Source organism: Asterias amurensis, chromosome 17 (genome assembly GCF_032118995.1).
Source record: "Asterias amurensis chromosome 17, ASM3211899v1".
In the NCBI taxonomy this organism is placed as follows: domain Eukaryota; kingdom Metazoa; phylum Echinodermata; class Asteroidea; order Forcipulatida; family Asteriidae; genus Asterias; species Asterias amurensis.
In genome coordinates, this window is record NC_092664.1 from 1383192 (window position 1) to 1410885 (window position 27694).

General features: G+C 38.8%; 2 protein-coding genes across 7 annotated transcripts in view; one reads left to right on the forward strand and one right to left on the reverse strand.

Moving 5' to 3' along the window:
- The first annotated feature begins 427 nt into the window (after window positions 1–427).
- LOC139950011 (uncharacterized) lies at window positions 428–16763 on the forward strand. Of its 2 annotated transcripts, none has more exons than XM_071948634.1 (11): window positions 428–519; window positions 4175–5645; window positions 6114–6200; window positions 7196–7269; window positions 8646–8809; window positions 10093–10209; window positions 11052–11186; window positions 11878–11950; window positions 12332–12484; window positions 13244–13332; window positions 14247–16763. In XM_071948634.1, the coding sequence occupies exons 2-11, from the start codon at window positions 4577–4579 to the stop codon at window positions 14503–14505; spliced, it is 2220 nt and encodes a 739-aa protein (XP_071804735.1). In that variant the 5' UTR covers window positions 428–519; window positions 4175–4576; the 3' UTR covers window positions 14506–16763. The 2 variants fall into 2 exon arrangements, with proteins under 2 accessions (XP_071804735.1, XP_071804736.1); XM_071948635.1 differs by having other exon boundaries at window positions 439–540.
- Window positions 16764–20316: 3553 nt separating this feature from the next.
- The window catches only part of LOC139950010 (kinesin-like protein KIF13A), a 121562-nt gene continuing 114184 nt past the window's right edge, over window positions 20317–27694 (reverse strand). For 4 of the 5 annotated variants that reach the window (XM_071948632.1, XM_071948629.1, XM_071948631.1 and 1 more), the window contains 2 exons: window positions 23445–25395; window positions 20317–22192 (listed from right to left, as the gene is read on the reverse strand). In XM_071948632.1, the coding sequence (XP_071804733.1) occupies window positions 21927–22192; window positions 23445–25395 (2217 nt within the window). In that variant the 3' untranslated portion in view covers window positions 20317–21926. Of the gene's footprint in view, window positions 22193–23444; window positions 25396–27338; window positions 27388–27694 lie in introns of those variants that run through there. The other variant, XM_071948633.1, reaches the window with a different exon arrangement.

Genomic DNA, 27694 nt, shown 5'->3' on the forward strand with positions numbered 1-27694 from the left:
TGAATGGATCCATACACAAGAAGTTTTAGGGGGGGGGGGAGTCTTTTGCGGCGTGGGGTACGAGCCCGATCAAGGCCCCGAGAAAGTTTTGCATTGGGGAAATCTTAGGCCAACAACAGGCCGAATGAAACAGCACATAAAGCCTTTAAAATGCGAGCAGCAGTAGAACCTTTTGGGTTCAGCATCTTCAGGTGCGGATGTATAACACATTTTAGTTGGCAAATCTGTCAAAGAGATTGCGAGTGAGGAACCTTTACGGCGTGGGTCAGGGCCCGCTTTAGGGCCCGGGACAATGTTAGGCCCTAGATGCTCTCTGGTGGTGCAATCAGCAGGTTACAGAGAAATAACCGCTGTCGTCTCAGACTGGAAATCAAGTCTATCCGCCTCTAGAGGGCGCTAGAGAGTGTTTACAAGCAAGTCCGTTCAGCAGGGAGGTAGGACGTGACTCGTGGGAAGCTTTATTTTCACAAAATATTAACAGCAAAGGAGAAAATTCAACAGTTCCGGAACAAGGAACATGTGAGTAACTTCCTGAGTTTGGTAAACATATTTTTTAACAAATGTAAATTTGTTCGCAATGGGACCTTTGTTTAGTTAGCAGTTTAGTACCTACCTGTGTCGCGGCCGCGTTGCATGCATGCAACGGAGGAACGGTATACAGTCATTTGACCAGAGTTCGGGATCATTGACCGGTTCGGGATCACTTCAACTTTGCAATAACCTCATTATTACCAATTTCTGTTGATAAATGTGAAGATCAACTCCCATTAAACCAACAAATCCAAAATAAGGTGCCAAAAATCACCAGCAAATAAATTTTGGCCGTTTTCCTGAAGGTTGTCTGCGAAATTGATCATTTTTTTGTTTAAAAATGTTGGTTGAAAAACACTGTTAAAACTTCTGCAAAAAATATTTATGTAAAATGATAAGAATGTGTAAAAACAAATTCCTGTAAATACCGTGCAGTCATCTTGTTGTTTTGAGGAGACGAAGTTACCAAAATCTTCTTTGGGGGGGGGGGGGCAACTTACCCTTGACCAGTTCGGGATCACTCAACATCTCCGCTAACTTAAAATCATATTACTGCAGTGGAAAGTTTATTTAGTTGATTTTGAGAAACATTACTTCAACAAATTCTTGTAGATTTTTTGTTTTGTGAGAAAATTAAACCTGGAGGGGCCAATAATGATTTTTAGGTTCGCTTCACTTTTTCATTTGCCTTTGCTGTTGTTTTGTGGTTTTGTTGTTGGGTTTTTGCGCTGCTATTAAAGACACTTGCATGACATTCACTAAAGAAAGGAAGTCCAAGTCCATGCCAACACACCTCTGAAGTTTCGTGTCCTTGAGAGACAGTTTTATGAATGGGAGTATGGGTTTGCAATAAAGGGCACTCTACTGATTCAGAATAGATTCAACTGATCCTGAACTGGTCAAACAGGTGACGATACTTTTCTTAAAGTCACCTGGAAGTGGTATTTTTTTAAATAAAGCTTTTGTCATGTGTTTTTACGAGAGGAATGTGAATAAAAAGTTAACTAAGGTTTAAAAATATTAGTTTTGATTGTATTTGCAAATCTACGAGTAGGCCCCGACCTGAGAGGGCGCTGTTCGTGACGTAATTCAAGGCGCGATATTTGAAGAGAAATTTTGTAATCAGGCCCCCGTACATTACGTCTGAGAACATTGCACATCAAAACAAATTTAGACACGATTTTACACACATCCGTACATTGAAACTTGAACATGTTGAACGCCTAGTGGTTTTTACAAAAGCTATTGCTGCTAATTTTATTTAACTATGCGACTTTTTAGTGACCAAATGGGTTGTAAGATGTGGGTCTGCCTACGTATTATTATAGAAATACGGCCACGGAGCAGACTGCACGCACGCACTATGGCTGCTGTATAATGGGCGGACGGTCACATTAGGACCTGCACGCACGGTGAATCGCATGTGCTACCCAAAAAAAATTGTGTCACTTGGCAAAAGCTAAAAACATCCTCAAAGTTCAAACTTACCCGAATTTTTTCACGTTTAGCAAATGACTTCTGGGTTCGTCACGTCTTTCAGATACCTTCTTCGATTTCCCACTAGCTGGAAAAATTGTTGGCGTCGTGTTTAAGAATGGCTCTTCTCGTCATGTCAAATGAGTGGTGTATCCCGGATTCGAAGCACGACGGCTCAAAGCGTTCGCTGCATAGCGCTGAAAGAGACGTCGGACCGGACCACTTTGCTCTAGTTAATCTGACTTTTGCAGCCCACAACCGCCTATACTTGGGATCTGCAGGAAATAGATGAAGACTGACCCCATCTTAAGTTGTTTTGCTGCATCCAGCAGCAATACACCTGGTCGGCATTGCCGGAAAAAAGCCAGAAAAAAAACCTTTTTCGCAGCGTACAAACTCACGTCTTAGAATTACATGTACTTTTGCACGTGTGTTTATCTACGCATCGAGGCAAAGTCTTCCTTTTCCTACGTCACAAAAGGGGTAGGCGGAGTCAACCCCCCAAGCACTTAATTAATTTTTTTAACATATAAATCGTGACAAACAATTACTCTAAAAATTGTTTTATTGTTAATAAACATATACTCTTATGTTTAAAAGAGAAAAAAAATCCTATTTCCAGGTGTCTTTAAAGCCTCTTCAAAAGAACTAATCTTTTTTTGTCAGTGAATACTTGGTGAGTTTTATGTCATGTTTAGGTAAACTGATAAACTTTTTTGTTTAAGATATCAAAGAGATTGCAACAAAAAACAATGTGAATTCAAAAAGTGATCCAGAACTGGTCAAACGACTGTATATCAGACAACTCGTCCGTCGGACAACTCAATGGTTCGGACAACTCGACGGTTGAGACAGCTCAACCGTTCATACAACGCGACGGTTCAGACAACTCGACATGTTTTACTGACATGTTTACACGAATTTCCTGTAATCCTATTCCTAATGTCCTAACCCTAACCCTTACCCTAACCCTAACCCTAACCCTAACCCTAACCCTAACCCTTACCCTAACCCTAACCCTTACCCTAACCCTAACCCTTATCCTAACCCTGTGTTGCCCCACTTGTGTGGCCAAGGCTTGCTGAATCCTTGAATCCTACCTAATAGCCTTGGCCACACAAGTCAAGTGGGGCTTAAACCCTGTGCAGGTCCTGTTTCACATTTATAAAAGAGATTGACGTCAAAAGTATGTTTTTTTTCACCTAAAAAATTATGTGTTCAGTTCTTTTTTGGACTGGTTGTGGAACAGAGACTTTCAAAGTATGTCTCAAATGGCACTGTTACAGTGTTACGTGTAGACTTGTTCGACGATTGTAAAGTTATCCATGTTTGTTATATGACCAAGTGGGGTTTCCGAGTAGTAGGTATTATTCATGGGGGGATTATACTTCCTCCAAGAGCGTGTCTGCCCGCTAGGTCGGAGGTACAGTTTCTTCTTCCTTGAATTTGCAGCCTTCAAATAATTAAAAATGTACGCACTGCGTTTAAGCGCATGGGTTGGCTTAGGCAACGGGAATTTGTGTCAGGTGCAGATAGAATTATGTACAGGTGCGAGTAAAAAGCTGGAGATGAGGTTACTTCAGCCGGGGGTCCCTTGACACCAGTTTGAAGGCGTCAAGGGACAGAATGCAGCAAGGTTAACTGGGAAGTTGTTCCAGTCCCGGATGGTGCGTGGGAAGTAAGAGCTGGTGTACACTGAAGAGCTGGTATGTGGGATTTTGAATCGGGAGCAATGACCTCTTGTTGTTGTGGTTGAATGTGTCAGATGGGTGCTTCAGGGGATGTCGACCAGGTTGAATCTTATTTTGTACATCATTTGAAGGCGGCTTTGGTAATGATGTTCCTTAGAGTAGGCCATTCGAGTCAAGGTGTTCTAGTAGCATGGCGGTAACACTGCTTGTTCTTCTGTAATCTCCTATGACAAAACGAGCTGTGCTTTGTTGGACTTGCTCTAGCTTCTTGATGTTACAATGTACGCTTAGTGTGGGCTGTTGGGGATCCCATGAGGTTTCTACATGTATTCGATGGCTGGTCGAATAAAGTTGGTATAGACAGCTTCTTAATTTTTTGTTAAAAAAAAACATTTTAAAGAATGGGTTGGGTTTTACACAAACTATTTTAACATTACTCTCAGGTTTATTTCTTCGTTCTTCATTCTTAATCCCAGATTCATCTGTACACAGCTTGCTCTACACGAATCCATCTTGAGCCCCCTTCATCTCTTAAAGGCCATTATCACCACCAAGCCTTCTCTCACCACCAAAGATTAAGCCTTCTCTCACCACCAAGCCTTCTCTCACCACCAAGCCTTCTCTCACCATCAAGCCTTCTCTCACCATCAAGCCTTCTCTCACCACCAAGCCTTCTCTCACCACCAAGCCTTCTCTCACCACCAAGCCTTCTCTCACCACCAAGCCTTCTCTCACCACCAAGCCTTCTCTCACCACCAAGCCTTCTCTCACCACCAAGCTTTCTCTTGCCACCAAGCCTTCTCTCACCACCAAGCCTTCTCTCACCACCAAGCCTCTCACCACATCCCATAAATCTTTCATTCCTTGTTTTAAACATCATGGTGAGCAAATCGGAATACTATCGAAGACGACTCAAACAGAAAGATCCTCAAGGGTATGCCAAGTATCTTGAAAAGCAAGCAGTTGCTGCTAAACGTAGGCGAGTCAAGCTGCGGGAAGCCTTATCAAAACCCAAACCTACCAAGCAAAGCCTCGCCCTAAAAGAAAAACAAAGGAAGCAAGCGAGACTGCGACAGAAAGCATATATGGAACGGAAAAAAATTCAAAATGCAAAACAACCTTGGGTCAAAGTTAAGCAAGAGTTTGAACTGCCACAGCGACCGAGCTCTTCAAAAGGCGCATCCACATCAACAAACACGGAAACCAGGCGTGCATATTGGTGCGAGAGGAAACAATCTGAAAGACTAAGATCAAAGACCAAAGCTACCCAGCAAGAAAAACAAAGTGAGCACGGGAGACTACGACAGAAAACATATATGGAACCCCAAAAAACTCAAAATGCAAACCAACCTTGTGCCGAAGGTAAGCTAGAGTTTGAATTGCCACAGCCGCCACGCTCTAGAAAAGGCGCATCCACATCAACAAACCCGGAAACCAGGCGTGCATATTGGCGCGAGAGGAAACAAGCTCAAAAACTAAGAGAAAAGACCAAACCTGTCAAGAAAAGCCCAGCCCAACAAGAAAAACAAAGGGAGCAAGGGAGACTAAGACAAAAAGCATATATGGAACGGAAAAAAAGGCTACAGGTGCCACGCTCTAGAAAAGCCGCATCCACATCAACAAACACTGAAACCAGGCGTGCATATTGGCGCGAGAGGAAACAAGCTGAAAGACTAAGACTAGTGCAAAGCCAACCAGAGAAATTAAGACGCATAAGAGAAGAAGACAGACAACGAAAACGAGACAAACGAGCCAGAGACAAGTTTAAACACATTCTAAAACCAAACACGCAAACACTGTCGGGATTTTGTTCTTCGTGCATGACATGCCTGATTGCCAACAAGCCAATGTGCCAAAGTTCATGTTATGCTGGTGGGAACTTCACGGCAAAGCGTCGGAACAAGAAGGGGCAAGAAAAGAATGAAGATGAAGAAAATAATCAAGCCGGTGAGTAGTAATAAACTAATTTTGTTTAACTAACTTAAAGGGAAGGTACACTGTTGGTAATTGTTAAAGACTAATGTCTTGCTTGGTGTATCTCAACATATGAATTTAAAATAACAAACCTGTGAAATTTGAGCTCAATTGGTCATCAGAGTTGGGAAAAAAGGATGTGAAAGAAAAAACCCCTTGTTAGACGAATTTGTGTGCTTTCAGATTGGGATAGAAGACTTCTAGCTAGAAGTCATCTAATATTTTAGTGAAAGCTACCTATTTTTCAAAAACTACGTTACTTCAGAGAGAGTCGTTTTCCACAATGTTTTATACTATCAAAAGCTCCCCAATGCTATTTACCAAGTCAGTTTTAAGTTAATTTTTGTTTTGAGTAATTACCAAACGTGTACCTTCCCTTTAAAAACTTTGGATATATCTACCCAATAACATTAATATTATTGATCAATATTTTGTGTTTAGTTCCAGAAGTGCAGAGGACAACAGAAGTAGAATCATCAACAACATCCCCTAGTCTTTCCCTCGAGGCTGTTCCCCCAGATATATCAGGTACCAGACTACACTTTATGAGTATACATTTAAATATCTTGAAAAGGAGACTAGACAACTCGTCCGTTCGGACAACTCGACGGTTCAGACAACTCGACGGTTCGAACAACTCAACGGTTCAGAAAACTTGACGGTTTGGACAACTCGACGGATGATTTATTCAACCGTCAGACAACTCGACTTGGGGTCGAGACAAGTCGGATGGCCGTGGGGGGGTGGGGGGGGGGGCTCAGCGCAGGGCAGTAGGGGTAAATGGCGGCCTGTGGTGGGGGGATGTACTGACTAGTGACTTTGCAATGATGCATGGGCGTTCCCCGAGGTTTGGGGTATGTTATGGTGGGTGGGGTAATATCCGGGCAAACGGATAATTGATATGTTTTTTTATTTTTTACCATGACCCCGCGCCACTTTCATTTTTGTACCATACAACTCGATCATGAAAAGAAAATCTTCTTATAATAGAGCTGTATAATTTTTTAATTATTTAATGTTTTAATTGTTTTTTTAAACCTGTTATTTTGAATAAATTGAAAAACAACTGCTTCGGTGCTAGCTGGCTACACCTAGAGTCATAGTCTGTTTTTTACCCAAAGTCTTGAGATAGTCACTAACGGATGTTTCTGCAAGTATGGCTTCACTGGGACACCACACTTCTTGTGATAAAGACTAATTGGTAAATAATAATGATTAATTATAGAATCGCAGGAATTATACAGGACAGTTGGTGTAAACATGACAATAACGGAAGTCGGCTGCTCAACTGTCGACTTGTCTTGGCCATCCGTCGAGTTGTCTCAAAGTCAAGTTGTCTGAACCATTGATTTGTCCGAACCGTCGAGTTGTCTGAACTGTTGAGTTGTCCGAACAAACGAGTTGTCCGACGGACGAGTTGTCTGACATTCCTTGTAAAATTCTATTAAGATGAACAGCTTATGAGAAAGTTCTTATAAATTGCATGAAAGGATTTAGTTGTACCTTTACTTTGTTTTCATTAGGTAACACGCAAATTCCAGAGGAAATAAAGGTTGAACAGTCCGTTCAAGGTACTTCAGACTGGTACTTGGACAAGGTAACATATTGTAACTAGTCAGAATAATATAATCAATATGAAATGAAACCCAGCGGTGAATTCTTTCAGAAGTGATCAGGATTGACATTAAAACTTGTCAATGCAACGCTTGTGAACTTTAAGGCCTTTCTGCCTAACTGCAGTTTTTAAGTTGATTAATGGTTTGTTTTTTTAGCGTTCAAAATAATAATGTGATTTTGGGGATTGAACAAAGCATTGACTTGAGTGGGATTTGAACCAACGACCTTTATATTAACTTGCCGGCGCTCTACCAACTGAGCTATCTAGCCCTATTTTGTCAATATCTTTGTTTGGGGGTGCCAGTCAGAAGCCATACAGCCATTATCTGTGTAGCCAGGGATCACACCCAAATTAATAATAATAATAATAATGATAAATACTTATATAGTGCAATTCAGTACTGCAAGTACACTCAATGCGCTTTACAAACAAATAAACAAATTTATACAAGAGAAAGCAACAAATAAACTAAACAATACAAGATTACAAAAAAGATTGAGTGAACAGGAGGGTCTTGAGATGTAATTTGGTAAGCCGGTGTCGTGGCCTCAGCCGTTTGGCGTACTCAGAGCTCTGAATGACGTTACCGGAAATTTTGGCACGCAGTAATCACGGTCTCAGATCTCTGGCGTGCCAAGCTCTCCGGGATGACGTAGCATGCTGTTGTTGCGGGCGTGAGTCTCCGGTGCTCTGCTACACGATTCCTCCCCTACCACCTCAAGTAAATCTTGAGACCTGTTTTGTTATCCCACTCCTCAAATACTTTAATATGTGATTACTTTTTTCGCAATACTGTCGCAGACGCGCCACTTGTTCACCACATGATTTACTTGTGGACGCCGCCATGACAGCTAGCTACGAGTACAATAGTACGATAGCAAAACAGTCGCGGTCGACTCGGAACGGCACTAAATCGACTACTTTCGCTTGGTGTGCGCAGGCATGGCATGACGTCATACTACATATTTGGTAATCTGGAGCTCTGAGTACGCCAGAGCTCTGAGTCCGTCACGCCGGGTTTATCTGAGAACGGAAGGTAGCAGGAAGAGAGTTCCAAAGGGTGGGTGGGCTGAAAGCAAAGGTTCTTTTACCGTACGTTTTTGTTCTGTATGGGGGAACTTGTAGGAGAAGCTGTGAAGAGGATCTGAGCGACCTTGACGGGGTTTATGGCGCTATCAGTTCGGAAATGTAATGAGGGGATAGACTATGAACAAAAGGATGATTTTAATTGTGTTGAAATTACTTATTAGAAAAGTATTAACAATTGATCATGAATAACAAAACTTAGCATTGATCGTTAGTCTTTATTATTTTTACAGACATTCGATTGATATTATTCTTTCTCCTTAATGAAGGGCTCACCTGAAACAGGAGAAGATAAAATGGCAGACGAGGATAATGAGGAATCCTTGGAGCTGGTTGATGATGAAGCTAAGAAGAGAGTCTTAGCTATTGGACTTGTATGTCTAGATATAGTCAGTGTCTTAGACCACTTTCCAATAGAAGACACGGACACCAGGTAGGTTTCATTTGTCTGAAGTGTGTAGTTGAAATAAATATGTGCTGGAAATGTATTTGATTCATTTGTTCAATTCCAATTGGCAAAAAGATTTCAGGCGTATGGTCATATAGGATTAAAAAGCAAAAACATGTATTATGCAGTTCTAGCCTCAAAGTTAAACTGTTTTGAAAATGTTAGCTTTTCAGTCTAGTAGTTGGAACCTTTATTATTTCCGTCAAGTTTTTACTATTTTATATCAATATTACTTAATTTGCCCTCAAAATATTCTATATAGACAGTTTTGAGAGACCCCAAAAAAGGAATACAGTGTAAAAATGTTGCCCTATTGTGACCTGGGGGTTGTTGACTTCCAACTTGAGGTATTTTGGATGACATTCGGCCCTAAAAATTAATGGTCCTGTTTGCTGAGGGTTGTATCTAGGGACATTTTTCCAAGATTGATGGTCGGATGTTTGTAAAATTACACAGGTGTAGGGGTGTTTTGGCTTGGACATGTTGGAGGGGAAATAACTCTACGAGCCCAGGGACAGTACTGCCCAGGGACTCCCCATATTAAATTGGGCAGAAGATTGAAGTTCAAGAGTCAATAAACGATTGTAAAAAGCTCTGAGACTTCTAAGAATTTTTCTTGTATTTTTTAATATTTAGCATTGTGCACCCTATAGTAAGCCAACACAAATAAACAATCTAAGGCATGCAGTTTGTTGGGTGTGTTGCTAGCTGGCCTGCATAAGTTTGTTGCAAAGGTGAACTAAGGACTTTGCTTTGTTACCTCAATGTTTGAACCACAATGCGTGGTGAATTAAAGGTAATCACTTCTTACCTTTTATAACACTTGGCTAATTTCTTAAAGGCACTGGACACTATTGGTAATTACTCAAAATAATTGTTAGCATACATGTAACATAACATAATGAGCAATAGAGAGCTAGCTGTTGATAGTATAAAACATTGTGAGAAACGGCTCACTCTGAAGTAACGGAGTTTTTGAGACAGAAGTTGTTTTCACTAAACTATTTGAATTGAATTCAAGACCTCAGCTGAAGTCTCGAAATCAAGCATCTGAAAGTACACAACTTGTGCGACATGGGTATTTTTCTCTCTTATCTTGCAACTTCGACAACCAGTTGAGTTCAAATTTTTTACAGGTTTGTTTTTTTATGCATTCGTTGAGATTCACCAATTGACTAGTCTTTGACAATTACCAATAGTGTACAATGCCTTTAAGTCAACCCTATACCGTATTGACTATGGATTTAATTCATTATGTTTTACTTCAGGGTCAAAGATCAGCTATGGAATCGTGGAGGTAATGCATCTAATACATCTGTAGTGTTATCCCAGCTTGGAGTATGTACAGAATATATGGGCACCTTAGCAAAGAGTGTATTGACAAAGTAAGAAGCAATAATAGTTGCAGAAGAAGGAGCGTTACTAAGAATAAAGCACAAACACCCAATTATGGGACTTAACTTTTGTAATTTGCTGGCATTGTAGAGAAATCGTACTGTATACGGGGGTTAGGTGCTTAAAATGAATTCTAGAACTAATGTTATGTCTTTGAAACTTTCTCAATTTTTGGAAAATGAAGGATTGTGAAGTGATTATATTTCAAGCACAGTTTTATTATTTGACCTCCGACCCACATATGTAGCATCTTATGTTCGACAAAACATTAAGCTGAACATTACTCAAGTACATTAGTTCAAGCTTCTGCTGTATCAGGCAAACAAACTTTAATGGTCCAGAGATGCATGAGACATGGCATTGCAAATAGTTGTTAACTGGCTTGGTGCAATAAAATATAAATTAAGGGAATAAAAGGGTAGCAACCAGTTCTTATACTGTGGTTTAAAATCGACAGGGTCGTGGCCGTTCGATAAAGGCCATGACCCTGCATGGTTTTAAACGGCAGTTTAAGAACGAGTCACTACTCTTTTATTCCCATTCATAAATTCCTTTTTGGTTATAACAGCGTAATAAAGTATGAAACGCTGTAAAACTTATCTGTTTTCCCAAGTCCTTGAGCTCTGTACGTGTGTTGCATTTTTATGACTGAGACAGTTTCTCGGATTCGAATTCAAGCGCGTAGAAGTAAGCATCTAAACGTATCCGAAAACAATCGGTTATAAACACCTCCAGCTGGTCATTATCAACCGTTTAAACACCCACGTGACACGCTCTCCATCAATAGGAATAGCGAAACTGTCTGAGGTATTTATGAATGTTTTTTTTACAGGTTAATGGTTGATGACCTTACCAAGTATGGAGTGAATATGGACCACTGTTTGTACCATGACGACTGTGATGCTCCTGTTTCCTGCGTCATTAACAACTCTTCTACCGGAACAAGAACAATACTACATGGCAACAGGTTTTTATACAACAACTTTGTTTTATTTCTATCAATTTTATTTCTTTCACTTTCCTTCAACCCAATGCAGTGCAGAAAGCGTTTTGGGTAATTCTGTATCCACAGACCGGCCAGTTTTAAGAATGTTACGTGCTAAGCATGGTCTATTACTTGTAATATGCTGAAGCCTAAGTTTGGATACATGCTAAGCATGGTCTATTACTTATTACATAATGAAGCCTAAGTTTGGATACGTGCTAAGCATGGACTTGTAGTTGTTACAAGCTGGAGCATAAGTTTGGATACGTGCTAAGCATGGACTTGTAGTTGTTACAAGCTGGAGCATAAGTTTGGATACGTGCTAAGCATGGACTTGTAGTTGTTACAAGCTGGAGCATAAGTTTGGATACGTGCTAAGCATCATGGTATATTACTTGTTACATGCTGAAACCTCAGTTTGGAAACATGCTAAGCATGGTCTATTACTTGTTAGATGCTGAAGCCTAAGTTTGTATACATGCTAAGCCTAGGTTTGGATACTTGCTAAGCCTAAGTTTGGATACGTGCTAAGCCTAGGTTTGGATACGTGCTCAGCCTAAGTTTGGATACAGGCTAAGCCTAAGTTTGGATACGTGCTAAGCATGGGCTATTAGCAGCAGGTGGTTCTTGAAATTTGAATCTTGAATATTTATAACCTTTGTCTTCATAACAGATCTCTTCCTGAAGTAATGTATAAAGACTTCTTATTACTTGACCTGAAAAAATACACATGGATCCATTTTGAGGTAGGTTCTTGGGCATTTTTAATGTTGTGTTACTTTAAACTAAAATTTAAACATAATTGGTATTTGAAAATTTGTCAATATGTAATGATGGGCTCACTTGAAGTGAATCGTGTTCATACACCATACATACCAAGAATAAGTAACTCTGTAAATAAGGGATTATTTTAACCAGTTTGCTTGAGGATTATAAGTCCTTTTCCCATTACCCGCAGGGGATTAAAGTTCTATACAGCTAATTAAGGTCCTTACAATATGGATAGTCTGTATGCATGAATAATACTTTTAAATGTCTCCTGTACATAGTGTTGCTGAAAGGCTAGGTTGGTCAAGTTATTTGTTTATAAATTGCCTGAAGCTCAAGTTATGTTATCGATTTCATAGGGTCGAAACATCACAGAAGTGATTCAAATGATCAACAGAGTGGATATGTACAACAAGGAACTGTTGGAAAGTCAAAGAATTAAGATTTCCCTTGAACTTGAGAAGCCAAAACTTGAGATCTGTCTTGAAGAAGTTCTTGCAAGGATTGATGTGGTGAGTTGTTCATGCTTATTTAGTGTGAATGATGTTTGAAGCTTTGCATGGTGTTAGGAATAAGAATAACTATAAATATACATAGTAAACTCGCGGGTACAACCATGCGTGAAACCAGACTTTCTGCTTCTTCTCATCCAAAACACCCTTGATCTGTTGAGAAGTAGAACAAAGAGCCATTCCAACAGCTTTATTCCGCTTACTGCATCTCTTTAGAACTCCTTGCCTGGTGGATGTTTCCCTCCATCCCACAATCTAGACTGACTTTAAAGCCATTGGACACTTTCAGTAAAGATTATTGTCCAAAGGCCCACACTTCGTGTATCACAACTTGTATAAAAAATAACAAATGTGTGAAAATGTAGGCTCAATCGGTCATCAGAGTCGGGAGAAAATAATGGGAAAACCCACCCTTGTTTCCACCCGTTTCGCCGTGTCATGACATGTGTTTAAAATAAATCCGTTATTCTCGATATCGAGAATTGATAATTGTTTTAATGTTTTCTCAAAAAAGTAAAGCATTTCATGGAATAATATTTCAAGAGAAGTCTTTCACCATTACCCTGTAAGTTATTTGTAAATCTGTGAACTTTTAATGTTTGTTCTGTTCAGAAAGTGTCCAATTGCTTTAAATAGTTTTTCTTCTTGTACCCCATACCAAGAGTGGCTTTAAGCCTTGTTTGGGGCGACTTGCATAACAAACAAAAATCAACAAAAAAATACTTAATTTAATTTTAATTACGTGTGTTTTCTTGTCAGGTATTTGTTAGTAAAGATTTTGCATTGAGCCACGGCTGCAAAAATGGAGAAGACTGTGTTCAGTTGTTTTCTAAGAAAATAAAACAAGGGTACGTAGTATTTCTTAAAATAAACAATCATGTTCAGTTGTTGTAATTTTTTAAGGAGCACAGCATTTGCTAGAACAAAAGACCACCAAGTTAGGGTCAAGTTAGTCGACTTTGGAAACCTTTCTTGTAATGAAGCTTTTCTTGTATTAATGAAATAATCACAGTGAGCAGTGTGGAATGTTGGATTGGAACAATGTTCTGTGATTTGTTTCACCGAGCGCGGGTAAGTACTGAGTATACAGTGCTAACACACATCGGTGTATAATGGGTAAAAACCAAAATTAATATTCTTTATCCCGATGCAAATTTAACATGTACAATGTAATAACTCATTTGCAGTACCCGTGCTAAAACATAGGATTCAAACTGCCTCTAGCCACCGGGCAATCTCGCTGGTCTAGTTGGTATGACACTGCTGCAAAGGTCGTGGGTCCGAATCCCACCAGAGTAATATGCCTGCGTTTTTTTCACACAGCTCGGGTAAATACCGAGTATACACTGCTAACAAATGGGTAAAAACCAATTGAATAACAATGTTTTAGTTGAACCACTATTGATGCCAACTGTAAGTGCCCCATAGGTTTCTATGGGGCACTTACAGTTGGCACTTACCTGGGGCACTTACCCGGAGAACACTGAGTGCGTCATTGTGCTGTGATTTCGTTGTGAGGCCATACAGTTGACGTCATGCGGTCCGAGTGCGATGCCATTTTGCCACTTTGCCATACACGTATGTCACGCGATGATCATTTTGCCATACATGCGTATCGCTTGGTAATGATACGCAACATCCACAGACAACACAGAGGGCAGCCAGGCTCAGCATTCTCCGAGATATATTTCTATGTGCCCTTATTGAAGGAGTAGAGAACTAATGTGTTTAATGCATGTATGTTTTTTATTTTATTACACAGAGGTCAGGTTGTCTGCGCTTGGGGCGAGTTGGGAGCTTGGGCTATTGACGAAGCAAATGGTAAAGTTCTTCACTCAGCTGCCTACCCTCCTTCTATAATTAAAGATACACTTGGTGCAGGGGACACATTCAACGCTGGAGTCATTCATTACCTTTCTCAGGATAGGAGTTTACTAGAAGCTATCACACATGGTTGCAAAGTGGCTGGATTTAAGATCGGAAACCAAGGTTTCAGGATCCAGCATTTTACACCCTCATAAAAACAATCAGTGGTCAAGTTAGTTTGATACTAAATATTGGATATCACATAGATCTGTACAGCAAATATCAAATGTTGCTTTTTTATATTGGATATTGGACTTTCCGGTAGTTTTACATTGAGTAATGGCATATTGATTGCATGACGCCAGGCGATAAGCTCCCACGTCACGCCTATGTTTAAACACTTTTTACTGTGTTATATCATCCGTTTAAACACCTGCACGTGACGCCCTGTCGACCAATCAGAATGGATAAACTGTCCCAGGTATTTATGACTGTGAATTGTATTCATTGTTTTCAAAATGGCTACAGATCTAACCCTTCACGTCACTACTTGGGAATTAATTTCTTTTAGGTTTCCCCTAAATAATATCCTACTTTTAACTGCAACTCAAATAACAGAAAAAGGTGACACTCACACACAAATAATGACTTAAAACATTTGTTTTTTTAATAAATATTTTGTGAATGTTATACAATCATCTAAAATTTATATCCCAGCAGATTAACAGGGCAAAATCAAAAGCAGCACTGCACTAAACCCTCTAAACATTTTAAAACCCAACCAACTTCTAAACTTTAAAACAATTTTTGTTTTTATCTACAAGATTGTCAGCAAGGTGTGCACAACCTGCGCAAGTCACTCATTTATTTGAACTTTGGGACTCATTAAAACGTACAAAAATGTGATTCTTGCAATAAGCAATAGGGAACCAAACAGGTTTTAAAAAAAAGGCAGTTTGGATTTGTATGTGATCTATTCTAGTATTGTGATTGTATTGTGACCACAATATGCAGAGACTTGATTCAGGTTTTAATCTTTATTTTGTCCAATGAAGGAATCGGTAACTCTGATATATTAAAAAAAAAGAAGATCTACACAATGTTTTTTGCAACATTGTTTAAAGGAACATTACAGAATTGGGAAGAAAACAAACTAGTCTAAGATCTCAGATTTTCAGTAAACTTTCATGGTATAAAAATGACGATGGTAGAAAACATCCCTTGAAATATTTCTATCTGAATTGTCATATATTTAATGAGAAATAAATAAAACCAATTTCCTGTTTGGAGTTTATCACATACTATTTTATTTTATTTCTTTTTTAATCGATGTCATGCAAAATGTGGAATAGGTTTTTCACTGTTTTCTTGTGACCCAGATGGCCGATTAACTTGAACATCTACAGGCTTGTCAGTGGATAACATAAAGTGCTTACACTGCCAGCAACTGTTTTGTTCCTTTAACAATAGTGACAATATGAATTTGCTAGTAAGAGAATGTGCTTAGATTTTATTTTCTTGTTGATTCTCGCTGTCATTTGTTAACTTTGTAATCTGTCACAAATGCAGTTGGAGATTGGAAATTCCAATGAAAGTTGAGGGAATTCTTTTTTAGTTTTTGTCAAAACCTTTTTTGTCAAGTTGTCTTCAGAGGAAATTAACTCAACATTGATTGTGGAAGCAAAAACTAATGGTCTGGCTCTACACAAGAAAAAAACATTCCCCAATTTGTGTACATAAAAGGAATAGGATGCTGACAAAGATGGCCACATGTTTGACAAGAATCTTAGCAAATAATTTTAAATAAAGCAATTATTAACCCTTTGGTTCACAGATTATTTTGGTAAAAAGCTAAAAAAGAACATGTTCAACCATGTTTTTCTCAATTCTTTTCAATAGCATCCTCTGTTGAACATCACACCAAACGAAAGCTCAACAATCGCTCGAAACAACCGAATGAAGGCGGTTTATATGGGGATTGTGGTTTTTAAGTTATTACTGTTCATAAAAGTCCAATTTGGCGTATTTTTTGGTGGTCGCTAGCAACCACCTTGTGCACCAAAGGGTTAATGTTCATGTACATGTATTTATTCAACATGAAACATTAATACAACACTCCTTACATATATGATGTTATCCGATCAAAAGGAGCCTAGTTATTGTTTCTATCAATGGCATCAACACCTCAACACCAGCAGCTGATCATTTCATAACATTCACAGCAAGTTTCTTGCAAGTGGTGAAACAATTTTTTTTTAAAAGGCCATTCATTTTTAAATGATTTTTTTTTGCCTTTCTTATAAAAATAACTGTGCTTACAAAACTATCTTGCAGAAGTGAAATTACCACACAGGAAATCTAACAAATTTTATTGCTCCCTCAGCTAAACAATGCCACAATTTTTTTTTTTATATATTTAACCAATGCTGTTGGGTTACTTACATCCATCTGAAGAGCATAATAACTTAAACAATGCTAAGTAACAGTTCTTTGGGGGAAATGCTGTTGATTCCTTACAAAGTTAAGATCATGTGCATATAGTCTTGTAGCTATGGGTGACAGCAGACTTGATGTCAATTTGTTTTATTTTTTGAAGTATATACATGCTGAGACCAATCTAGTCTGCTACCACCCAGTATCTCCAAGGTTTCTGCAACATCCAATTGTTGTTAGTTAATACTGAAACTATTCCCTCCTATAGAAACCAGGAACATCAATCAAATTGAAACTATAAGGAACTCGGTTTACTCTCATGCTATGCAAGTCTGTATGATTGTTTCATTTTGTTGGCCCAACTAATAATAATAATACAAATAATAATAATCTCTGTCCAATGGAATTATGGGATATCAATCAAATTACTGTAACTATGGGAACACTTTGGAACCCATTTTCAGAAATCTTAATTAAGAACATAACATAAATAATATTAAACCTTTATTGACATCATATAAAACCTTTTTATAAGCATTTATTTCAATATTATGATTTTCTAGATCCAAGACAAAGTACCGTTCATAATTAATTTGTAAAAACAATTTCAGTGTTAAGATTAAAATTTATTGTTTTAAAACCGAATAAAGTACTGTGGATTTTGATTGGAGTAATGCAATAAAAACGATTGACGAACCTGAAAGAGTCGTACATTGTTGTCATGCCCAATAGTAATAACTGTTGTACATTTCCTAAAGGCCGGTATAGTCGGTCGCGCGATGGTCAAGCGACGGAAATCTTGACATGCGATCCTAAAAAACACAGTTTATAGTCATCGCTGATGCCTAAAAACTGTGTCTTTTTATGATCGCACGTCAAGATATCCATCGCCTAACCATCACGTGACTGACTATAACTCGGCGTAACCCTTTCCTTCTTTGTGCTCCTCAGTGTGTGTGAGCTGAACAGGTATACATTGACATCCTGACCTCGACCAAATGACTCGGCAGTAAATCTATCAATGCATCCACACTGGCTGTTAAGTCAATCTTTGCAAAATTAATAGTGATCACCACGAATTTCACTAAACAAAAATTATCGTGGCTGACCTGGCCTCAATTTCAAAGCGCTGCTGAGCGGCTGCTTTTGTGCTTACTGTGCAATTGCTATTTCATAGCGCTGCTAACCGTAAGCACACAAAAAGGCATGCTAACCTTCCGGTGCTTACCGCACAAAAATATATGACGTCGCAATGCAATCCATAGTTAATGCGCAATATGGCAGCCCAATTTTTCTGCTAACCTGTGAAATACGCTTGCACCTTAGCAATTTTTTTTTCTGCAACAATACGTGTAAGCATGAAAGTTTGCTTACCGTTAAGCAGCGCTAAAATTGGGATAGTTTGATTGAGCTATTTCAGGCCAATTTGCCAAGACCCACCTTTCAACAACACAGACCGAGGGTATACCAGTTAAAAAATTATTCCTAATTGGACTGACAAGTTATTTTAAACCAAAGCAAAAACAACGTGTCTATAAAATATGATGTACTGACAAAGAGAGTGACATGGAGAGCAAGGTGTTATAAGAGGATTGATGAATGTAAACAGGGCTCCAATCCTGGATATTTCACATTGTTGCTTTTAGAATTGCACAAATATCTACAACTTGATTGAGGCCATTTCTGAATGATTGTACTGAATGGTTTAATCAAATGGAGACTCCTTCAGTATCCAGGTGTAGTGGCCTCAAAATCCACAGCTGTAGCCAGTGTTTCAATACACAGCCATAGCCAGTGTTTCCACACAAACTTTGACAGCAGGATTGAATTTGGGTAAAACAAAAAACAAATACTTTGAAGTACTGCTTTTAAGTACTGCTCCGACCCTATTATTAATGTTGTATGATAATTTCATGTGTTCTCTATTAAGCTTTTCTAATGCTGTTTTTCTACATTGTTTTATTAAATATACTTTAAGACTCCCTTAAACCAAATTATTGTCAAATATAAAAGTATGTATTGGCACAAAATAATATACTAATACTGGATGCATATGAGATCATTGTTGCAGAATGCCATCAAGGTGGAAATTTCACTCTTCTATTTCATGAGGCAAAGCCAAGTGAAATGAAAAGCTTGATATCACCAAGTGATTAAATTCTGTAACAATTCCAAAGGAAATGCATTCAATATTTGTTTTATATAACTCTCACATAGATCTTTGTTATTTGGAATTCGTTGAAAATAATCACGCCCTATGAAGATTCTAGAAAGCCTTTTCATTGTAGCTGACTCCTTTTCAAAACCATGGCTTTAACTTTGGATTTGGCTCAGGCTAGCTTGGCCCCCCAGTTGTTTTGACCAATATTGAGCGTGCTTTGCGTACGCGCTCAGGGCGAGAGGACGGAGCCTGAAGCTGAATCCAAAGCCAAGGCCGTGGACTCCTATACTAAACTAGAGAATCGCGACAGTCAAATTCAAGGACAATTTAACGGATGACATGTGATGCCTGTTCCATTATTAAAATAACAAGAATCTGTGTGTGTGAAATATAATATAAAATATATAAAATATGGCATCATAATCGCATCTCCCTAAATAAAGCAATGCACCAATTCACCGATCGCCTTCATAAAATTTCAATGGCAGTACAAAATGGGTGCAACCATTATGTATGACAGGTAGAAGATATATACATTTTCTTATTTACATAAAACTTTGTACAGGTTGTATCATAATTAATTTCGTACAGGCATATAAATCAAACATTTTTTAACACCAAAGAAAGAGCGAACAGAGGAAATCTTGGCACTACTGAATGATAGTACAATGGAAACAGTATCACTATCAGCAATAAAAACAATTTGTTTTGACATTTAAATTTTGTACCTTCATAAGTCCTATAATATATGAAAATTTGAGATAAGAATTCAGACATTACTAAAACATACCCAATCAAACCTTCTTTGTTGTCACCTTTATTATTTGTTTAACAAGGGGCGGCAGTAATGGAAGAGCATGTATTTATTCAAACTGTCAAGATTTTATTAAACTAACCAGTGAAAATTTCTATTACATAACATTTCCCATTTTCAAGGATGACCAATTTGATATTTTTTTTACATATATTTCTCTTGATTGCAAAGCATTAAATAAAAATGGGATTACAAAATACAGTTGAAAGGAAAATCAGGCATTTTAATATTCTGGTAATCAGCAAAAGTATTTCATATTTTTAAGTACTGAAGCTATATTGAAGTATTTTTGATCTTTAAGAAAATATATTGAGTAAAGAAGTGAAGCAGAGTGAAGCAGAGTTAAAGGAACACGTTGCCTTGGATCAGACGAGTTGGTCTTTGAAAAGCATTTGAAACCGTCTGTTATGAAATGCAAATGGTTAGAAAGATATTTTAAAAGTAGAATATAATGATCCACACAAGTATCACTCGAAATTGCACGGTTTTCCTTTTACGTCGGCCATTTTAAGGAGACAAAATTTTGACTCCACAAAATGGCCAACCTTGTTTCTTCGCGACGTAACAAAAAAAACGTGCAATTTCGAGGCATATTTGTGTGGATCATTATATTCTACTTTTAAATTATCTATCTAACAATGATGCACTTCATAACAATCGGCTTCAAACGCTTTTCAAAGACCAACTCGTCTGATCCAAGGCAACCTGTTCCTTTAAGAACTGGAGAGTAAAGGGATGTTTTGGTACACTGGTGAGAACACACAATGACATTTAAGTCTTCAGTTGTGTGCCTTGAACTATTACACTTATCTTAGCCAGAAACCCTTTAAATGATCAGCAACTCAATTACTAGGATTTAAAACTTTGCATGGTGGAAATACGATATGGAAAGGTTTGTGGTAACACCATGTAATGAGTAGGATTTGAAACTTTGCATGGTGGAAATACGATATGGAAAGGTTTGTGGTAACACCATGTAATGACTAGGATTTGAAACTTTGCATGGTGGAAATACGATATAGAAAGGTTTTCGGTAAGTCATTTAGAGAAAGTCAATACATGGTGTTACCGCAAACCTTTACATATCAATTATAACTATTAAACCTTGTTTTGTGGTTTGCAAGCCTGCATTGTGATATTATAAGTTATCACACGCGCGCAAGTGGAATACGAAAAAATAAAGCATGAATATGGGACGCAGACGCGCTATATTTTCCGTATTTCCACGAGCGCGCGTGTGATAACGTATTAATCTTCAAGCAAACTTGGCGCGTGACCATAGAACGCACAAGACGCAGGTAGTGATATTAGCCGTGCAATATAGGTTTTTATACCACTCCATTCTGCCAATCTGATTGGATGATTAGCGCGTACTTGAAGATAACATGGCATGTTATAAATGCATCTACACAGTAAACACATTATTAGTTATATCCTACCAGGCTGACGGCAAACTTAATGCAATACACACTGTAAGGGTCATGTCACACGAGGCAATTTACAGGCAACCAGTTCCAGGCAATCTCCAAGAAGAAAAGCCATTCACATTTCAATGTTCTGATATTTTGATTGTTGATTGCAAGACATTTTGGAAAAATTGTTGCTGTGGGTCGACTAATCAGAATCGATGAAGATAAAAACAGTAAGAAACCCAGCTGTGGCACCATAGCGTGCGTTTGAATAGTACCAAATCCGGGAGGAAATGTTTCTTAAAAGGAAGGTACAGTTGTACACGTTGTCAAAGACCAGTCTTCTCACTTAGTGTATCCAAACATAAGCATAAAAATAACAAGCCTGTGAAAATTTGAGCTAATTTGGTCATCGAAGATGCGAGAAAATGATGAGAGAAAAAAACACCCTTGTTGGACGAATTTGTGTGCTTTCAGATAGGAATAAAAGATTTCTGGCTACAAGTCTTTTATTATTTTAGTGAGGAATTACCGCTTTCTCAAAATCTATGCTAGTTCAGAGGTAGCCGTTTCTCACAATGTTTTATACTATCAACTGCTCTCAAATGCTCGTTACCAAGTCATTTTTTAAGTTAATATTTATTTTGAGTAATTACCAAACGTGTACCTTCCCTTTAAATGATAAAAGTGGAGATTTTCAACCAGTTTTGAACTTATTTTATATTTTAGTTTCTTGTTATCAAGTGTTTTTAATAAAAACAGTTTGAGATGATCTCCTAGTCAATCATTTCAAGACAGACAGCTCTAGTCTCCTTGTCTTCATCTTTTTGTGCCTTGATTCTGGTTGATAGCCTTCCGGCCTCCAATTCGCTTTGCATCACCTGAACCCACAACACTCTTACCTTCCCGTCTTAAACTAGACTTGCGTTTGGTATGCTGGCGCTCGTCACTAGAGGGCGCTTCTGTGATGAGTGGAGATGAACAATCTACCGTGGTTGGACACAGACGATCAGGTCTTACGAATATACCATGCTTGGGTTTACAGCTAAAATAGCGGACACCTTGAACACAGCCATTGTGTTTACCTAGAATGGCAAATATAGGTACAATGTTACTTTCTTGCATGGATTCAGAAGGTTCAAATGTTGTACAAATATTGGATAGATACGAGTACAATGTAGCAGAGTATAATCATGGGGTGATATCTGCACTGTTACACTTAACGTTTGCTCGGCCCTAGCGCCTTGCCTTAATCAAAGGCGCTGGGATAGTCAAAGTTATCAAGCATGCTCATTGGTCTATCCAGAAAATGCTCAGTCCCATCATGCATCACACTCACTATCACTCACACTGCACGCATGACATACTTCCTAAACAAGAATCTGAACAAGCTGATTAGCCCATCCCAGCGGTCCTGGCGGCTGGGGCCGAGTGAACATTGAACATTATGGTTCCAAGTAATACAAACAATAAAAATGTATTGATAACAAAATGCTATGGGTATTCTTTTTATTTTTACGAATTTTCAATATTACAGAATTTCATCCGAAGATTTGATTTCATAGAAAAATAGTCTTTGTTCAGACTGCTTTTTTGTTTTCAATTTGTGGTAGATTTGCACAATCTATAATTATCTATAACCTTGTCAAGGTTTATGTCCATAATCCAGTGGCTGTTATGATTGCTTACATGTATCAAGCTAATGGCCTGGGGTGTGTTCCACTCGCGCAAACGTTGCCAACAGTTGTGCAAGTTTGCAACAATTTCAAGTGGAACGAGTTGTTTGCCGCCACCGCTGGCGAACGTTGGCAACTTTAGGCGAACATACATCTGAGGTGTTGGCGAGTGGTTTTCAAAATGGCGGACAAGCATACGGTATTATTTCTTTGTCACAAACATAATTACATTGTATTTTCGGTGGATGATAATGCAGATTTGGAATCGCAAAGTTAATTAACTGATGTAATGATGTCAAAAAGGGACTATTACAGCAAAAACAAAGTAAAAAAAAAAAAATACGTATGGTGCACGCCATCTTCATTTTAGGGCGCCTCTATATTGACATCGCATATACATGTATGCACCAATCGTTCAAAAGATAAAAAACGTTTGTGCGAACAGTTGTGAGTCGTTTGCGCGAGTGGAACGCACCCCTGATGTTTCAACCCTAGCAGAGTCTTTTTCGAGAAAGACTCTGCTAGGGTTGAAACATCAGGCCATTAACTATTCTTTGCATTTATACCGTTGGTCCTTTTGGTTGGTAAGGAGTTTGTAACAGCTTATTCTTTTTTTCTCATATTTGTAGTTTGTAGTTTTTTATTTGTTTGAAGGACTTACCACTGGCAGTGTTTAAAGCAACTCCAACCCAAACACCTGGCCGGAACGTTGTGTTTCCAACAAACTTGACCACTCCGCACCTTGCATTTCCAACCTGAACCTGTTGTCCAACGGTGAGCCAAGATGGCGTCTCGCTACCAGTGCTCTTGTAGGATCCATCATGGCGGCTGTCATAGGAACCAAAGCTAACACTGTCATCAAAATCACTGACGGAGGTAGCTGTGCCTCCACAATCACTGTCTGTTAGAGACAGCTGAGACAGTGCATCCTCATCACTGCGCATGTCCAGTAGAAGTGGAGATGAGTTAGGAATACAAGCATCTTGTGGGGACCTTGATGTCTTCCAAGTATCTTGGGGGGACCTTGATGTCTTCCAAGCCTCAGACCCATTATTGTTGTCAGTGTCTTCAAGTGACATTTCTGAACTGCTACAAAGGGAATTTCTGCAAGGAATGGAGTCTGAATAATTAAGTGTTTTACACTTACTTGGCACATCATTAAGAATAGGTTTGGTGCTTGTAGCTATTTTTGGAAGTAGATTGTTGAAGTGATTGTCCACATTGTTGTCTGTGATGAGGTTTGAGGTTTGATCTTGATTGGCAGGATTGTTTGTAACTGCAGAAGCCTGGTGGTTATGATCCATAGGGGACAGCAATGGGTGCATTAAGCAAGTCTTTGGTGATGTCAAATGGCAGCGATATCTGGACTTCTGTTTTGGTAACGTATGGTTGCCACTAGAACTACTGACTGGCTTAACGCTGGAAAGTTCTTCTGAAGATTTGGAAAGTACCGAGGATTGATCTGCAACTTTAATGTTGGTGTTTTGGTGACCTGATATGTTATCATTGTCATGATCCATATCATGTTTTCCATTCTGGAGAGATCTGTCTGAGCTCCTGGTTGAGGGAGGGACCTGAGAAGTCATTCCTATGTTTCTTAGAGCATCATTCTGACTGTGTGAGGGAGCTCCAAGTTCTTCAAAAACGTCTTCACCCTCAACATAATCAGTGCTACACTGGAACATGTTCGGCAAAGACTTATGCAGTTCCAACTTCTGGGGGACGATTAAAGACATCTCTAAATCCTCGGACACAGTCCTTCGCTTGCAGACAGAACTTTCTAAATTCAATTCCACAGCAGATTCTTTGGTGATAAAGGCTTCTGATGCATGCTTTGTAGAGGCAATAAGTGGTTTGTTATGATTTGAAGAATCAGTAGCGTGGTCATCTTTAGGTTTCCTTTGAATTCTTAGCCGTGCAGTGCCGTTAAGGTCCAGATTTACAAACACTGAGTTGTCTGTTAAGTCATCTTGGGTGTCTTGATGCTGAACTTGAACAATTGTCTTAGAAGATGAAGGGTCTCCTGATGAGGATGAAGATGAGATTCTTCTGCGAGGCGTCGGATGATCCTCTAAAGAATCCAAACGAACAACTCCAAGAGGATCAAACACAGAATTGGAACTAAACGAACAACTTGGTTCAGCGACGGTTACAAAAGGAATAACATCAGAGTTTTCAGACGATTTCTTATTGGATGGTGAACCAACACGATTTCCATAACTTTCAAAGTCCATTAGAAAAGTAGCTTCTTGACTTCTTGGTGAAAATATATCTGCCTTCCTCATTATCTTTGTGGGAGTGGAAGTTTGATAGAATGGATTGTGCTCTCTACATGATCCATCCAATGGGCTACAGCCATCTGATGAGCCATTTTGACTCTGTGAAGTCTGATTGCTGATTCTAACAGGCTCATCCCCTATAGTAAAATTATTGGGGTTCAAGATCTGAGTGGGCTCTTCAAAGGACATTCTGAAGATACCTTCAGCGACATACGAAGGGTCTCGACTTGGGAGGAGAATTGGCATGGAGTGACGTTTAGAGTGCTTGCAGGAAGACTTGGAAGAATTTTGATTGCCGGGGTAATGAAGGGTGTCTTCTTCCACTGGGTAGAGCTGTGGGAACAAGGTTTTGCAGAGTTATAGCTTCCAACTGGTTTAATTATTCATTCAAACTCAATTATATATGACTTGAGGCATTGCATGGTGAGGTATCAATATATATTTGGTTTTCGGTAACACTACTTTCCAGGTTGAGTTTGTTCTTAGTGTTCTTAGGTGGAGTTTATTCTCTTGCTGTATTCTACTACCGCGGAGTAGATGTTTGGGGGTTCGGGAGACTGATCAGTTCCGAAAAGACCTGTCCTACTTTTTTAACTATTACCCGGGCGGATGGTACAATGTATAAAGGAAAGGTATGCACATGTTGATGATGACCCTGGCACATGGCCATTTACTGTTGCTATCCTGTTGGCAGTGTGGCAGCACCATGCTCATAAACCAATAGCCTTGTCCAAGGCTCTTAACACAAGCACCGGCGCACCTGCTCTCCACATAGCGTTGGTAGACGAACCACATGATACCATGGATGAAGGAAATACACTGGCACGGTACTGGCTATTTGATATACTGTACTTGATACCTTGGGGTCGAATTATGTTTTTTTAAGGTTTTTGAACCTCGTACAAACGGTTCGGCTTCGTTGTACGAGGTTGAAAAAACCTCGAAAAACCATGCTTCGACCCCACGTTATTAAGTACTGCATATAGACCCAGTATCGTGCCAGTACGTGTATCTATGCATTTTGACGTCTAACACATTCAGTCATTCAGTCACTTGAGCATTCTCAGGAAACTCTGATGGTCGTCTTCCACCCATCCCTGTCCAGCATCAGCGTCCTAAGCTCAGACGTTTCCTGTTGTCCAACACAGAGCAGGCGGGTGCTTGTGTAAAAAGCCTTGGACAAGGCTAATAAACCATACCTACTAGTTTGGCTTCATAGATAATCAGATTTTACCAAACAAAGTATGAGGTAAATGACTTGCCTTTCAGCCATATTTATCAGTTGTTACTAAATATGTCAACAAGGAATTCTGCATTTAAAGATACTATGTCAGATTTGTGGCCCCAAACATTAAAAAATAGATTGTTTTGAGTGAATGGTATTTCAAAGAGTATTTTTAATAGGTCAGGAACCATGACAAAAATTTTAAATGTTTCTTATGAAACACATAAGAATTGGTCACGTGATATATTGTCGGGATCCCAACAAAAACTAATTTTGAGCACTTTATTTCACTGCTAATAATAATTGGCGGACTTTTTCGAGCAATGGCCTAAATGAAAGCTTTTAACTTTTTTTAAATCAAAATTTTTGGATCAAATCGGCAAAAAATCTGACATAGCATCTTTAAGATATTTAAGCTTTAAAGCTGATAGTAATACCCTAAATCCAGAATGTGTGGCAAAAAAATGTGATCTCAAGTCATACATGGTGAATCTATTTGTTTCTAACAATTTTACTATCTTCCCTCATGAAGTTGTTGAGGGATGTTATTTTGCAAAGTGAGACAGGGAGCTTATTCCATAGGGCAGGAGCAGCTTTAGCGAAAGCACGGTCTCCGTAACGAATTTTTCTTGACCTTAGCTCTACCAGCAAGTGAGATTCAGCAGAGTGTAGAGCGCTACTGCTGTGCTTAGTGGAGATTACTAGGGTCAAGATATCAATCTACAGGTTCAGTACAAAAGCTTGCCCTGAAGAACTATGTGACTTTAGTCATCTCTAAAAGGGACTTGCGATTGGGTGTTTATGTTTAGGATAAACAAAAAAAATATATACTGGAGAGAAATGAGTTTTTCCTGTTAATCACAAATATTGAACAAGGAAAATACACATGCATATCTCAAACAATTTGTCAACAATAATAAGGACATGTGTATACAGCACTTCAAACATAAAACAGCAATTCAATATACCAATAAGAAAGAAAAAAAAAGAAACAAAGTGTAAAAAAAATCAAAATCAAGAGAAAAATTGTCAAACAATTTTCACAACATACCATGGAGATAAAAGAGAGGTAGAGACTACATGTACAAGCTTCGCCGTGCCTGGTGATAGTTAGGTGGCCAAAATAAAAACAACAAGGTGTTAGTTGGATGAATGGTTTAGCGTCAATCAGCCTTTACGGGGGGGTCATCCAAGACATGCTGAGCCTTAATAAAAAGGATCTGGGTACTTTTTGTAGGACGCAAAACACAATGTCCACAGATTTACAATAAACTTAAACAGTTTGAAGATAATGATAGAAGAAAGCTTCCCTTTAAATGTTGCTGAAGTGCTGTAGTTTTTGAGAAATGAGTAAAACAATGCCACAAAAATTATTTTAGTCTCAGTTTTAGCACTTAAAAACATATT

Excerpts from the sequence above, each read along its gene's own strand:
- LOC139950011 (XM_071948634.1), top strand. The coding sequence starts at position 4,577 with ATGGTGAGCAAATCGGAATACTATCGAAGACGACTCAAACAGAAAGAT. Across the intron at positions 8,810-10,092 it reads ATAGAAGACACGGACACCAG|GGTCAAAGATCAGCTATGGA; the intron begins GTAGGTTTCATT and ends GTTTTACTTCAG. Across the intron at positions 11,187-11,877 it reads ACAATACTACATGGCAACAG|ATCTCTTCCTGAAGTAATGT; the intron begins GTTTTTATACAA and ends TCTTCATAACAG.